We start from the raw sequence: 15,631 nt of genomic DNA, 5'->3' as shown, positions 1-15,631 counted from the left end.
CTGAGGCGGCCGATCGGAACTGTGGCCGTAAGGTGGCCTGTGCTTTCGTGGCGGCAATCCCCGAACCCGTTGGTCTGATGCAGTCAAGCTGAAGGAGGAGTCCTATCGGGCTTTTTTGGGCTGTGGGACTCCTGAGGCAGCTGATGGGTACCGGCTGGCCAAGCGGAAAATCAGCTTTGGTGGTCGCTGAAGCAAAATCTCTGGTATGGGAGGAGTTCGGTGAGGGGATGGAGAAAGACTTCCGGACGGCTTCGAGGAAATTCTGGTCTACCATCTGGGATCTCAGGAGGGGAAAGCAGTACACCATCAACACTGGGACGGTGCGCTGCTGACCTCAACTCGGTACATTGTGAGTCGGTGGGCCGAATACTTCCTCAATTCCACCGACACGCCTTCCCATGAGGGAGCAGAGTCTGGGTTCTCTGAGGCGGGCTCTCCTATCTCTGGGGTTGAGGTCACCGAGGTGGTTAAAAAGCTCCTCGGTGGCAAGGCTCCGGGGGTGGATGAGATTTGCCCGGAGTTCCTAAAGGCTCTGGATGTTGTGGGGCTGTCCTGGTTGACACGCTACTGCAACATCGCATGGACATCGGGGACAGTGCCTCTGGATTGGCAGACTGGGGTGGTGGTCCCCCTTTTTAAGAAAGGGGACCAGAGACTGTGTTCCAACTACAGGGGGATCACACTTCTCAGCCTCCCTGGTAAGGTCTATTCAGGGGTGCTGGAGAGGAGGGTCCGTCGGGAAGTCGAATCTCAGATTCAGGAGGAGCAGTGTGGTTTTCGTTCTGGCTGTGGAACAGTGGACCAGCTCAACACCCTCGGCAAGGTCCTCGAGGGTGCAGGGGAGTTCGCCCAACCAGTCTACATGTGTTTTGTGGACTTGGAGAAGACGTTCAACTGTGTCTCTCGGGGAGTCCTGTGGGGGGTGCTTCGGGAGTATGGGGTACCGAACCCCCTGATACAGGCTGTTCGGTACCTGTACGACCGGAGTCAGAGTTTGGTCCGCATATCCGGCAGTAAGTCGGACTCGTTCCTGGTGGCGCAGCCGAGGCGTAGAGGGGGTCTGGTTTGGTGGCCTCAGTATTGCATCTCTGCTTTTTGCAGATGATGTGGTTCTGTTGGCTTCATCAAGCCGTGACCTCCAACTCTCACTGGAGCAGTTCGAAGCAGAGTGAGAAGCGGCTGGGATGAGAATCAGCATCTCCAAATGTGAGACCATGGTCCTATGTCGGAAAAGGGTGGGGTGCCCTCTCCAGGTCGGGGATGAGATCCTGCCCCAAGTGTTGGAGTTCAAGTATCTTGGGGTCTTGTTCACGAGTGAGGGAAGAATGGAACGGGCGATCGACAGGCGGATCGGTGCAGCATCTGCAGTGATGCGGACTTTGTATCGGTCCGTTGTGGTAAAGAATGAGCTAAGCCGAAAGGCGAAGCTCTCGATTTACCGGTCGATCTACGTTCCTACACTCACCTATGGTCACGAGCTGTGGGTCATGACCGAAAGAACGAGATCCCGGATACAAGCTGCTGAAATGAGTTTCCTCCCCAGGGTGTCCGGGCTCTCCCTTAGAGATAGGGTGAGAAGCTCGGTCATCCGGGAGGATCTCAAGAGCCGCTGCTCCTCTACATTGAGAGGAGCCAGATGAGGTGGCTGGGGCATCTGATTCGGATGCCTCTTTAGTGAGGTGTTTCGGGCACGTCCCACCGGGAGGAGACCCCGGGGACGACCCAAGACACGCTGGAAAGACCACATCCTTCCCCCCCCCCGGAAGAGCTGGATGAAGTGGCTCGGGAGAGGGAAGTGTGGGCGTCCCTGCTAAAGCTACTGCCCCCGCGACCCGACCTCGGATAAGCGGTAGAAAATTGATGGATGGATGGATAAATAAAGGATTTACTCACTATAAAATGGCCGACTCACCATATAGGAGATAGGTGGGAGTAGTTTCCAATACAGCCAACAAGAAAGCAAACATTGAAAAATGACAACTTTAATGTTTTTTTTTTCTCAATCACATTATAAGAAACCCCGCCTCCTGCCCGATGACAGCTGGGATAGGCTCCAGCACGCCCGCGACCCTAGTGAGGAGAAGCGGCTCAGAAAATGGATGGATGGACATTATAAGAAAATCTAAAGGGTCAAAAGAGTGAGCAGTGTTCATCGCCGCCTCCTGTCGTCTCTGTTGCCGTCTCTGTTCTCCTTGTTCCTCTCCTCCTCTCTCCCCCTCCCTCGATTCTCATCTTCTCTCCCTCGTTTGTCCTCTCTCCCTCTTCTGTCCTCCTCCCTCCTTCCCCTTCTGTCATCCTCCTCCCTCCTGCTGCTGACCTCTCCTCTCCCTCGTTTTTTCTCCTCCTCCCTCCCTCGCTTCTCCTCCTCCCTGCCTCGCTTCTCTTCTTCCCTCCCTCGCTTCTCTTCTTCCCTCCCTCTCCTGTCCTCCCTCCCTCGAGCGTCTTCTTTTTTCCGGCTCCCATTCCCCTCTTCTTCATGGCGTCCACGTCCTTTCGTGTCCCCCCTGTGGTCAAGGTTCTTCTTCCTCTTGGTCTTCTCTTTTTTCTTTTTCTTGTCACTTTGTCCTTTCTGCTTCCTCTTTTTCTTGTGTTTGGTGTCCGAGTCTGGATGGGGATCAAAAACAAAATCATTGTCAATCATTCAGTAAAAGTGACAGGCGACAAGTGGAGGCAAGTGGCGAGCGGACGTCAATGCTCTTCGGTTAAGGAACCAGCAAGGTTCATTTGAATCTTGAAATGCATTAAAAAATGTAGTTTATTAGTTTTCGGAGACTTTTCTTTTGAAATACAATATCAGATCTTCATCAAACCTCTTTTAGTGGAGTCCTTGGTGGTCTATCACACAGATCTGGACTTGTCTTGCGATACCAATGGGATTATGTTGGGGTGGCTTTGGCTCAGTAGGTAGAACAGGTACGAATCCCTGCTACGACTGTCCGCATGTCGAAGTGTCCTTGGGCAAGACACTGAACCCTAATTTGCTCCCAGTGGGCCTGGCAGCCCCTCGCATGGCAGCAGTTGTCCATTGGTTTATGAATGTGTGTGTGAATGTGAGGCTTTGTAAAGCGCTTTGGGCACTGTGATGATGTAGATAAAGTGCTATATAAGTGCAGTCCATTTACCATTTATTTTCCTAAGATATCAAATAAACTATATTTTTTAATGCATCTCAAGATTCAAATTAACTTTGCTGGTTGCATTCCTTAACCGAAGAGCATTGACGTCCGTATTATTGGGAAGCTTTTATTTTGAAAGTGGCTTTCTCTGCGAGTTGGCGACCTATTACCATAATGCCTAGTATGAACAAAATTAGGGGCGGCTGGCTTGACTGCTACTTTACGAGTGGAGGCTGGCTTGACCGCAGTCGAATACGGCACCTACGAAGAGACGCGGTTACGAAGCACAGTTTAAACTGCAAGCTATCAGTTACGTGGAGGAACATGGGAATCGAGCAGCCGTGAGAGAATTCAAGATCAAGAAGTGGCGCAAGCAGGAAAACGAAGCGGAGTTTCCGCGGAAACAAGGTGAGGTGGCCCGAGTTGGAAAACCAACTCGAGCAATGGATTAATGAACTCGGTGCGAACAGGGCGTTCAAAGTGAAGTTGCGAGCGGCGTGGGAGCGATGGATGTGCCTTATGGTCGTGAAAATGCGGTAGCTCTCATGGATGGCGTCAGCATTTTTCTATCCGCTGATAAGAGAAAAACTGGTTCTAACCAAGTTGGACTATCAAAACATGCCTGTTATCATCTGCACACAATACATTAATTAATTACTATCTGCTTTGAGTATTTTGTATTTCAATGATTCTCAAAGGGTACCTAGTGGTACTCAAAATTATCACTGACTTAAATAGAAAATAAAATGTACAACTTTTCAAACATGAAATAGAATCTACCACATTCAAATGAAGTGTGTATCTATGCATACAGCCTGTTTAAAAAAAAAAAACAGTACAGTACTTTTTTTTTTTACTTTTCATGTACAGTACATTTTAAGAACAGTTCAGTTGTATTTAACTGTTAAGTACATTTGCATTTAATCTGTTTTCAAAATTTTATTGACGTACAATTTTTATTTAACTTTACCTAAACTGTGCATTTTGTTACAGTGGCTTACAGTAATGTACTTTTTAGGAGTAAAACCTTCTTTTGTTGTTAGGCCTACTGTACTATTCTAATGTTGGTTATTGTGGTGGTACTCGGAGAGGTTTGAAGTGCTACTTTTGACAACCACTGACGTATGTGACAATGTTTTTGTCATGCAATTGTATAAATATTGATTGCGAACTGCTCCAGATGTTGTTCTATTTTAAATGGTACTGACAGTTTGTATAATTGCGTTGATGTCATAGTGGTGCGACGTGGAGGTGGTTTCAGTGGGGTAAGAATGAGGTCGCAAATGCACGGGCCGACAGCGCTCGAAGGTAGCAGACGCACCTGAGCTGCTGCTGCTGGACGACGACGAATCCGAGTCACTGGACGAGTCAGAGGAGGAGGAGTCAGAGGAGGACGAAGAAGAGGAGTCAGAAGAGGAAGAGGAGTCGGAAGATTCCACTTCCTGGTTCTGAGTCATGATCATCTTGGGGGCATTCTTCAGGTGTTCCCTCAATTCGTCACTGCAAGACAACATGCGACACTTTAGCAGAACCGCACACAGACGTGTATGCGTGTGTGCGCAGGTGTCGAAACATACTTGGATCTTGTGTGTGTTTGTAAATGTACATAGGTCTTGTTAATATGTTTGTGTGTGTGTAAAAACATACATGGATCTTATTTGTGTGTTTCTCTGTGTGCGCATGCGCTTGTGTGTGTAAACATACACAGAGCTTGTTAGCGTGTTGCTGTGTTTTTGTGCGTCTGTAAACATATATGGATCTTGATGAGTTTGTGTGTGTAAACGTACATGGTTCGTGTTAAGTGTGCATGTGTGTTTCGTACGTGAGACCTCCCAGGCCGATGGATGTGAAGAAATTGATGGCGAATCGAGTGTTTCGGGGATTGTCGCGAGGAAAAAGACCTTCGAAGAAACTCTGTAGGGTCCTGAAAGACACAGAAAAATTCAAGACTTGAACAATATGGGCCAAATTGTACCATGAGACGTTTGTGCGTGCTTGCTTGTGTGTGTGCGTGTGTGTTTGTGAGAGAGAGGGACAAACCAGGCAGCACATTTTGCTGGAAGAGCTTTGCTGCCCGGCCTGACGTTTTGCTTTCACTATTGCTTGCGTGTGTAAGTGTGTGTACGTACATATCTTTGAAGCGCTGGTTGAGTCTGGGCAGGCCCATGTAAGCGCAGAGCTCCTGGAAGAGAATCTTGACAAAAATTCTGCTGGATGAGGTGGTAGTCTCTTCACTGATCTTGATGCACTCCAGAACCTGGAGCAGAACCAGAACCACAACACCACTCACATCACTTGATGGTAGGGCTTGGAAATTCTGTCAGTTTTCAAAGTCGTAAACTTTTCAAGGGAATAAATGACTAAAAAAACATTTCATGCAAGTACAGTAGTACCTTGACAAATGAAGTTTTATGCTTGGTTAATTTTTTTTTTTTTGCAAAAATTTGAGTTACAAGCGAGCTTCAGATGGGAAAAAAATGGCGCCATTCGAGGGGAGTTTGCGTTTAAAAAAAAATTTTTTTTTTTAAAGAGAAACCACTGCACCTGACGAAGAACCAATCAGACTGATAGAAATTATTGCTTGAACGCTTACACAACACTGGACACACATTTTATAATACATCCCATTACAGATACACACCCAGATCTCCTTATAAACATATAGTTGCATCACACTTAGTCGCACCGACACAACAAACGCACAAAATATCAACACGGGGTGCGCCGGGAAACTCACTGCGGGCGCGCTCTCTGCACGCCGGAACCTTTGGTAACTCAGAGCGTTGTTGGAGTGTCGTTCGATACGAGCGGAACTGACACATTCAATTTGGCGGATGACTGACATAGCCCTGCCAATAGCCAACACGTTTCATTACTAAAATTAGAAAATGAAACACGCTCTGTCTCTGAGTACCGCAAACTCGGGGCGCCGCGAGAGCGTCGGACTGAGTTTCCGAACGCACCCAGACACCGAAGCGAAGTTAGGATTGGTCAGAGACTGCATGACATCGCGACAGGAAGCGGTTTTGGCCACAAAACAAGCAGACGAAAGCTTCTGCGGTCTCTTTCGTACGGACGCTGTTCTGAGCCACGTGCGGGAGAGCCTAGTGCTCAACCTTCACCAACCTTATTGTTTGACTCTGTATTTTCCAATAAATACAACCTCTCTTTAGAAAGCCACTCATTTTTTTTAAATGGCACTTTCCTGCCATTGCGTTGCCATCTTTGAAATCCACATTCAGAAGATGTTTGAGTACGGCAGTGAACCCTCGCCAACATTGTGACGTCTCGCATTTCCCGTATGCCGGCGTACACTGCTAGAAGTGCAACGATGCACTTCTGTCAATTTGAATTGTAAGAATTTTTATTTTAATCACATGTGACACCATTTTATTTGTTTTACGCATCTTAATTATTCATGCAATATTTCCATGACTTTTCAAAAAAATAAAAAATAAATATATATATATATATATATATATATATATATATATAAACGTTTTCCAGGGTGTGGAAAATGCATTTTCAATTCCCATAACTTTTCCAGGTTTTTCATGACCGTGCGAACCCTGTGTCTTTCAAACAGCAAACGGGTTTAGATTAGGAGTACTTTCTTAAAGGGAGAGGACTCTTCCGTGGGACCCAGAATTTCTTTTTGTTTGTACGAATACTTTACTCAGTGAAATGCAAGTAGATTTTTTAAATCTTTTTAAAATGTGATTTTCTGTATTTTCTCTCCCTGTTAACATAAACCTGCCAATAAAATTATAGACCGCTCATGTCTTTGTCAGTGCGTTAAACTTACAAAATCAGTGAGGGATCAAATAATTATTTACTCCACTGTATTTTGCACGGATATGTGCTTATGACAAAACAAAATGTCTATATTTATGTTTGAATATGATGATCTCTCCATTAACTTATTTTCAGTGGACAGTGCCCCATATTGTACTGAAGTACTGAACCTACCAAAACAAAGAATAGAATCTCTTCTTTCACCACAAAAAAAGTTTGTTTCTAGCTTTCTCCATTCTTTAGTAATCACTAGAGCATGGGTTGGTTACACCCAAAACATAGGTTTCTGACCAACAAGCGTAGAAAATTAGATTTTTGGGAAAAGAAACATGTCATGCAGTGGAATTTGATGCCTAATTTCTTTGGGATTTTGTGACACATCAAACCCTAAAACAACAAAAACACATCTGAGAAAAAGCCTTAGATGGCAAAATAATCATTTACTTTGAGTTATACAACTAAGAAACGCACAGTGACGCTGACTCACCGCATGGCTCCATTTGAACGTCAGTGGCTTTTTTACTTGGCATTCGCCATTTACTCCATGAACTTCGTCATCTTTGCTCGCGACCGCAACGCAAGCTTTCTCCATTTATACCATACAAATATATACTCTGTTGGAGTGTCTTCCAACGTGTTGGCATTGCTTTCCCTCATAATGAACGTCATAAACCGAGATTCACCGGCTAATCTCCACCTTCTACTCAAAATCTGTGCTGATCTCAAATCCAAAGCGATTCAATGTCGCCATCTACAGGAATCTGTAAGTCATTACAGCAGTTTACAAGGCTGAATTCCACACTACAGACTGGCTGGGCGAGACCCTCATCCAAGCAGACACGTTGAAAACCGTACTTGACGAATATATACGACAGTGGCAGTAAACACTTGGACTCCAGTTGACAAAAATAAATGGCCACAGCAGTCAATGACCTAAATTTGCCTCAATTCCCAAAGAAAGTTTCCAATTTGGATCATTCCCCTAATTTCAAAGTGCAACTACCCAGCCGTAAACTTCAAAGGAATTTCAATCCACCCTTTTGAAATCCTATGCGCGTGTGTATGTATTGTGTGTGCGTACGTGCGTGTTTGTGTGCTTACACTCCAGGGGACAGAGTCAGTGTAGAGGAGGTGAGCGAAGAGTCTGGCCACGTTCCTCAGCTTGTTGGTCTCTAGTCGGTGGATGGTCTCGTACTGCTCGGAAAAGATGGCCTCAAAGCTCTCCATGTACTCCTTTTTCAGCAGGCAGAACCTCTACACGCACATGCACACACACACATTATTGTTCATAAATTACAGTTTTTAAGATGTCCAAGTCATTAAAACATTTTTCATTTGAACCATAAGCTGTACAAGTCAATTGGAAAAAAAACCAAAACCTTTTCAAGGGAGGAATTAAAAATAAAGCGGAACCTCGATAAAACAGACCCCGATATAACGGATATCGGATAAAACGGATTGTTGGGAGTGAACAATGTGTCCAAAAATAGTTTCCATTTGTCACTTAATGTGCCATCTGTTAGTTCCAGAATTGGCCGCTGTTGTTCACTGGCGCTGTGGCGCAATGCAGGTAGAGAATGGGACTGACGTATTTCAGGATCACAGATATACAATATTATTTGATCCTATTCCAAAAGACGTGCCTCCCGTGCCTATGTGGTGGCCATGTTGAATACTGACGTGGCAGCCATGTCATAATGGTTATATCTATTGCACTGGGGAACACAATTTCTGTTGAGTTAGGTCTGACAGCAGTTTTCAACTAATTTCTGGGTGCGGAATGCAAAACTGCTCTCAGTTTTTCCTCTATCATGTCAATTTTTTGAACAACGAGAGATGAAAAAGTGGAACAAAGGAAATATATAAATGAAACACTGAGATGGAATAGTTACAAGCTTTGAAAACTAAAAAAACAGCATAAAACAAAATAGAACTTACAACGGTATGCCCATGGTTACAAGGTTAAGAGAAAAGCCAGCACAAATCCTCTTAATTCCTACTATGCTAGCTTTCTGTTTACGGATATTGCTAGTAATTAGATATTGGGAGCTGCGCACACCTCTCACTGTGACTGCACGAACAAGTAGCCCCGTAGCTGTAGATGAGTCTAATCGTAATCAGCTGGCAAGTCTTACTAGCTAATCAGTGGAATGTTGCTTATCTGGATGGTAAGCTGTGGAGAACAAACTTGACGTGCTAGAAAAAAAACTGACTGGAATTTTGGAATCAGCATGCCTATTTTAGTTTTAATCAGCATAAAAATCGAACTCAAATTTTTTTTCTTCAAATTGTTCCCCAGTGTCTATTGTGTGTAGAGCGCAGCGCAGAGAGAGAGCATGGCTGCAGTGTTAACTGAGGAATACAAAAGACAAGCCTCTGAAGTCTAGAACACGCTATTTTTGGTATGGCAACAGTTTTTTCCCCTCCTTGAGCCGTCACCTTGTCGTGGTGGAGGGGTTTGTGTGTCCCAGTGATCCTAGGAGCTAAGTTGTCTGGGGCTTTATGCCCCTGGCAGGGTCACCCATGACAAACAGGTCCTAGGTGAGGGACCAGACAAAGCACGGCTCAAAGACCCCTAATGATGACGACAAACAATGGACTTCGTTTTCCCTTGCCCGGACGCAGGCCACCGGGGCCCCCCACTGGAGCCAGGCCTGGTGGTGGGGCTCGAAGGCGAGCGCCTGGTGGCCGGGCCTGCACCCATGGGGCCCGGCCGGGCACAGCCCGAAAGGGTAACGTGGGTCCCCCTTCCCATGGGCTCACCACCTGTGGGAGGGGCCATAGGGGTCGGGTGCAGTGTGAGCTGGGCGGTGGCCGAAGGCGGGGACCTTGGCGATCCGATCCCCGGCTACAGAAGCTGGCTCTAGGGTCGTGGAATGTCACCTCTCTGGCAGGGAAGGAGCCCGAGCTGGTGTGTGAGGTCGAGAAGTTCCGACTCGATATAGTCGGACTCGCCTCCACACACACCTGGGGCTCTGGTACCAGTCCTCTCGAGAGGGGTTGGACTCTCTTCCACTCTGGAGTTGCCCATGGTGAGAGGCGCCGAGCAGGTGTGGGTATACTTATTGCCCCCCGGCTCGGCGCCGGTACGTTGGGGTTCACCCCGGTGGACGAGAGGGTAGCCTCCCTCCGCCTTCGGGTGGGGGGACGGGTCCTGACTGTTGTTTGTGCCTATGCACCAAACAGCAGTTCAGAGTACCCACCCTTTTTGGAGTCCTTGGAGGGGGTGCTGGAGAGCGCTCCCGCTGGGGACTCCATTGTTCTGTTGGGGGACTTCAATGCTCACGTGGGCAATGACAGTGAGACCTGGAAGGGCGCGATTGGGAGGAACGGCCCCCCCCGATCAGAACCCAAGCGGTGTTCTGTTATTGGACTTCTGTGCTCGTCACGGATTGTCCATAACGAACACCATGTTCAAGCATAAGGGTGTCCACACGTGCACTTGGCACCAGGACACCCTAGGTCGCAGTTCGATGATCGACTTTGTGGTTGTGTCATCGGACTTGCGGCCGCATGTCTTGGACACTCGGGTGAAGAGAGGGGCGGAGCTGTCAACTGATCACCACCTGGTGGTGAGTTGGCTCCGATGGTGGGGGAAGATGCCGGTCCGACGTGGCAGGCCCAAACGTATTGTGAGGGTCTGCTGGGAACGTCTGGCAGAATCCCCTGTCAGAAGGAGTTTCAACTCCCACCTCCAACAGAACTTTGCTCATGTTCCGGGGGAGGCGGGGGACATCGAGTCCGAGTGGACCATGTTCCGCGCCTCCATTGCTGAGGCGGCCGACCGGAGTTGTGGCCGTAAGGTGGTCGGTGCCTGTTGTGGCGGCAATCCCCGAACACGTTGGTGGACACCAACGGTGACGGATGCCGTCAAGCTGAAGAAGGAGTCCTATCGGGCCTTTTTGGCCTGTGGGACTCCTGAGGCAGCTGATGGGTACCGGCTGGCCAAGCGGAATGCAGCTCTGGTGGTCGCTGAAGCAAAAACCCGGGCATGGGAGGAGTTCGGTGAGGCCATGGAGAAAGACTTCCGGATGGCTTCGAGGAAATTCTGGTCCACCATCCGACGTCTCAGGAGAGGAAAGCAGTGCACCACCAACACTGTGTATAGTGGGGATGGGGCGCTGCTGACCTCGACTCGGGACGTTGTGAGTCGGTGGGGAGAATACTTCGAAGACCTCCTCAATTCCACCGACACGCCTTCCCTCTCTGAGGCGGGCTCTCCTATCTCTGGGTTTGAGGTCACCGAGGTAGTTAAAAAGCTCCTCGGTGGCAGGGCCCCGGGGGTGGATGAGATTCGCCCGGAGTTCCTAAAGGCTCTCGATGTTGTGGTGCTGTCCTGGTTGACACGCCTCTGCAACATCGCGTGGACATCGGGGACAGTGCCTCTGGATTGGCAGACTGGGGTGGTGGTCCCCCTTTTTAAGAAGGGGGACCGGAGGGTGTGTTCCAACTACAGGGGGATCACACTGCTCAGCCTCCCTGGTAAGGTCTATTCAGGGGTGCTGGAGAGGAGGGTCCGTCAGGAAGTCGAATCTCAGATTCAGGAGGAGCAGTGTGGTTTTCGTCCTGGCCGTGGAACAGTGGACCAGCTCAACACCCTCGGCAGGGTCCTCGAGGGTGCATGGGAGTTTGCCCAACCAGTCTACATGTGTTTTGTGGACTTGGAGAAGGCGTTCGACCGTGTCCCTCGGGGAGTCCTGTGGAGAGTGCTTCGGGAGTATGGGGTACCGAACCCCCTGATACGGGCTGTTCGGTCCCTGTACGACCGGAGTCAGAGTTTGGTCCGCATATCCGGCAGTAAGTCGGACTCGTTCCCGGTGAGGGTTGGACTCCGCCAAGGCTGCCCTTTGTCGCCGATTCTGTTCATAACTTTTATGGACAGAATTTCTAGGCGCAGCCGAGGCGTAGAGGGGGTCTGGTTTGGTGGCCTCAGTATTGCATCTCTGCTTTTTGCAGATGATGTGGTTCTGTTGGCTTCATCAAGCCGTGACCTCCAACTCTCATTGGAGCAGTTCGCAGCCGAGTGTGAAGCGGCTGGGATGAGAATCAGCACCTCCAAATCTGAGACCATGGTCCTCAGTCGGGAAAGGGTGGCATGCCATCTCCAGGTCGGGGATGAGATCCTGCCCCAAGTGGAGGAATTCAAGTATCTTGGGGTCTTGTTCACGAGTGAGGGAAGAATGGAACGGGAGATCGACAGGCGGATCGGTGCAGCGTCTGCAGTGATGCGGACTTTGTATCGTTCCGTTGTGGTAAAGAAAGAGCTAAGCCGAAAGGCGAAGCTCTCAATTTACCGGTCGATCTTCGTTCCTACCCTCACCTATGGTCATGAGCTGTGGGTCGTGACCGAAAGAACAAGATCCCGGATACAAGCGGCCGAAATGAGTTTCCTCCGCAGGGTGTCCGGGCTCTCCCTTAGAGATAGGGTGAGAAGCTCGGTCATCCGGGAGGATCTCAGAGTAGAGCCGCTACTCCTCCGCATTGAGAGGAGCCAGATGAGGTGGCTGGGGCATCTGATTCGGATGCCTCCCGGACGCCTCCCTGGTGAGGTGTTCCGGGCATGTCCCACCGGGAGGAGACCCCGGGGACGACCCAGGACGCGCTGGAGAGACTACATCCTTCGGCTGGCCTGGGAACGCCTCGGGATCCCCCCGGAAGAGCTGGATGAAGTGGCTGGGGAGAGGGTAGTCTGGGCGTCCCTGCTGAAGCTACTGCCCCCGCGACCCGACCCGGATAAGCGGTAGAGAATGGATGGATGGATGGATGGATGGCAACAGTTTTTTTGTAAAAAAAAATTTCAAGCTGTTTGCCTTTGCTAATTGATCTGGAACTAGGAAGCACACTAATTATTCGCTGCTCATGAAAGAGACTTGCCCACATCAACAATGTTACCATGACCAAGAACAACGGTGTGGTAAGCTTGGATAAAATGTGTAACTTTTCAAGATTTTTGAAAAATTAAATTGACAAGTTCTTTGTTTTGTACTGGGTGTTTTAGGCCACGAAAAAAAAACAACCTACAAAAAATTTTGTACAGTACAGCAATATGGGTGCATATGGCCTGGAAAAAAAACACGTGCTCTAAGTAATGGACAATTGGCTGCATCGGGAAACCCACCCACCCCTATTAGTCCCTTCTATCAAGGTTCCACTGGTTGCACAAGTATGCACCCTCTCCTAACTGAGGATGTAGCTGTGTTCAGAATGAACTAATCATATCCATCATATGTTAAATGGGAGTCTGCACACACCTGCCACCATTTAAAGTGTCTCTGATTAGCGACAAATAAACTTTAGCTGTTCTTGTAGGCTTTTCTTGACGTTTTTTAACAGATGCCTGACGGTTTTGTGCTAACACTGACTGCTATCTGGAACTGTTCACAATTTCCTCCACCTTAACTAAACCCCCAGTCCCAGCTGTAGAAAAAGAGTTCCAAAGCATGGGTGCCAGCACCATTCACTGTTGGTATGCTGCTCTTTTGGTGATTAGCGGTGTTTGTTTAGGAATTATGGCCAAAAAGTTCAACCTTGCTTTCATCAGACCCGAAAACATTTTCCCACATGCTTCTGAGAGATTTGGTTATGTCAGTTTTACAATAAACTAGACTACAAGATAAATTTGATCTTTCACCATTGCACTATATCAGACTACTGCAATAAAATCTTGTATTCCGATATCACCGCATCCCGTTGCCCATCACTGGGCTTCATCTTGTCACCTCAAACACGACCGGATACACTCATTACCAACGACAACAATAATGGATCGTGTCGTGTGTTTATAAGAACAAAATGGGGGAAAACGTGTGTTGGTGGTCACCGGTGCTCGGGAGAGGACGTTTGTTTAAGGCTTGCTTGAGGTATGTTCATGTACTTTTAATACGATACCGCTCGCAAGCAGGCAACAAAAGGTTATGTAGCCTAGCAAGCTAGCACTAACGGCTGGAAGCGAACATGCAGGCGTTCTGTCGAATCATGCTCTAAAGTTTTGGTGTGTGTGTGAAGTTTTTTAATTACAATAAGTTAGCACCCATTATTTCTGTCATGTTGTAATGTTGGATTTAACCTGACTGATTAGAATACATGATCTGACTAGAGCAGTGATTTCCAACGTTTATGGCGCCAAGGCACATATTTTACAACTGAAAAATCTTACGGCACACCAATAAACAAAAATGTCACAAAAAGTGGATACATTAATTACTGTATGTACTTCCTGCAATCTAATAGAAGACCATTAATTTATTCTGTCTGTCAGTATGCCTCACTGGCATAAATAGATGAAGATACATTATGTATCGTAAATATAATTTTTTTTAGCAATTAAGTACACAAGTATATACAGTAAATGAAGAAGTCATTTAAATAGACATATTGTTCCAGCTTGTGATCGGATCGGTGATCGTTTTTTTTTAACTCTCTGATCGGTCCCAAAAATCCCGATCGTGTAAAGCCTGCAATAAACAAGTGGGAGTGGCAAATTAAACACAAAGGAAGCACGCTTGATATCTTATTTGGAGAACACAGCGAGCGAGCCTTTTCATTTCCTTAGAGTGATTTTATACAATAATCTCCCACTTCTCCCACAGCAAAAACAGGCGCTAAAGAATAATTGAAAAAGTGTCTTAAGTTTACAGCGGACCCCTGCGTATTTTCACTTCAGCATTCGTGAATTCCCCTATTTGTAGATTTCTTTTTGGACAAACCCCCCACTTATTCGTGTATGTTTTTTTCTACACCCTATCCATCCCCCACATATTCATGATTTTTTTTCTTCCATGTCAATTGTGAGTAGGAATGGGGGAGGAAACAAATAAACACAAAAACTAAAAACCAGTTTGGCTAAGTCGAATTCAAAATAGGTCAGCGTGAAATTTCTGCCTAGTAGCTCCACTGGGACAAAAAAAAGTTCTGCCCAGAACCATGTTTGCACCGCCGGAACAAATGTTTCACACGGACATTTATTACAGACGGATGCAGTGTTGGGCCACTATTAAACTTTGTCAACTTTTTTAAGACACTGTTAGATGTGTAATGTACATATAATATGATGTATGAGTGAGCTAAATGGTAATTAGCGTTTTTAGACCTACAATGGTAATCGCTCGCGCGCTAATGCTAATCGAGATTGCTTACCATTTAGCATTTTGTCATCTCAAATTCTGTACACCAAATTTATAACATACACTCAGTACCAATATATGCAGTTTGAGGCTAGAAGTCAATCCCTCATAAAGGAGAATACAATGACATGTTAGTTGTATATTTTTTTTGGGGGTGGGGGGGATTATGAATCGTTTATTCGAGTAATAATCAATAGGAGAAGCGATTCTAAAAAGATTTGATAATGACAGAACTAATTTTAAAAGGCACATCAATGATTTGCAGCTTTTCACAATTCACGGTCCCCATCCCTCGCAAATAGCAGGGGGTTTACTGTAAATGTGTTTCAAGGGTCTAGTAGGGGTAAAACTACATAAAAACAATGTTTTCTTACATGGTTTATGTATAACACAGATTTTTACCAGTCACGGGTGGGTCTGGAATTTATCCCCCAAAAAATAAACGGAGGCTCACTGCATAGTCTCTGTGTTTCTCACCCCTGCTAGCAGGCCAAAGAACTTCTCGTAGGTCCTCTGTTGAGCGCAGCAGTCAAGAATCATGTTGCAAAGCTCCTTCTACGCGTACAAATTAATGGACACATTAGGGGTCTGTTCACC

The 15,631-nt window shown here is 47.1% G+C and overlaps 1 protein-coding gene across 1 annotated transcript in view; it reads right to left on the bottom strand.

Moving 5' to 3' along the window:
• Positions 1-1,966: 1,966 nt before the first annotated feature.
• The window catches only part of cwc22 (CWC22 spliceosome associated protein homolog), a 30,439-nt gene continuing 16,774 nt past the window's right edge, over positions 1,967-15,631 (bottom strand). The window contains exons 15-20 of the mRNA XM_061792369.1: positions 15,512-15,589; positions 8,013-8,165; positions 5,246-5,373; positions 4,939-5,040; positions 4,438-4,616; positions 1,967-2,604 (exon numbers count right to left, since the gene is read on the bottom strand). Coding sequence (XP_061648353.1) covers positions 2,150-2,604; positions 4,438-4,616; positions 4,939-5,040; positions 5,246-5,373; positions 8,013-8,165; positions 15,512-15,589 — 1,095 coding nt within the window. The 3' untranslated portion in view covers positions 1,967-2,149. The remainder of the gene's footprint in view (positions 2,605-4,437; positions 4,617-4,938; positions 5,041-5,245; positions 5,374-8,012; positions 8,166-15,511; positions 15,590-15,631) is intronic.

This window comes from Phyllopteryx taeniolatus, chromosome 12 (assembly GCF_024500385.1).
Source record: "Phyllopteryx taeniolatus isolate TA_2022b chromosome 12, UOR_Ptae_1.2, whole genome shotgun sequence".
Taxonomy (NCBI): domain Eukaryota; kingdom Metazoa; phylum Chordata; class Actinopteri; order Syngnathiformes; family Syngnathidae; genus Phyllopteryx; species Phyllopteryx taeniolatus.
The sequence above is the reverse complement of the archived record's forward strand: the minus strand, read 5'-3'. Positions and strand labels throughout refer to the sequence as shown.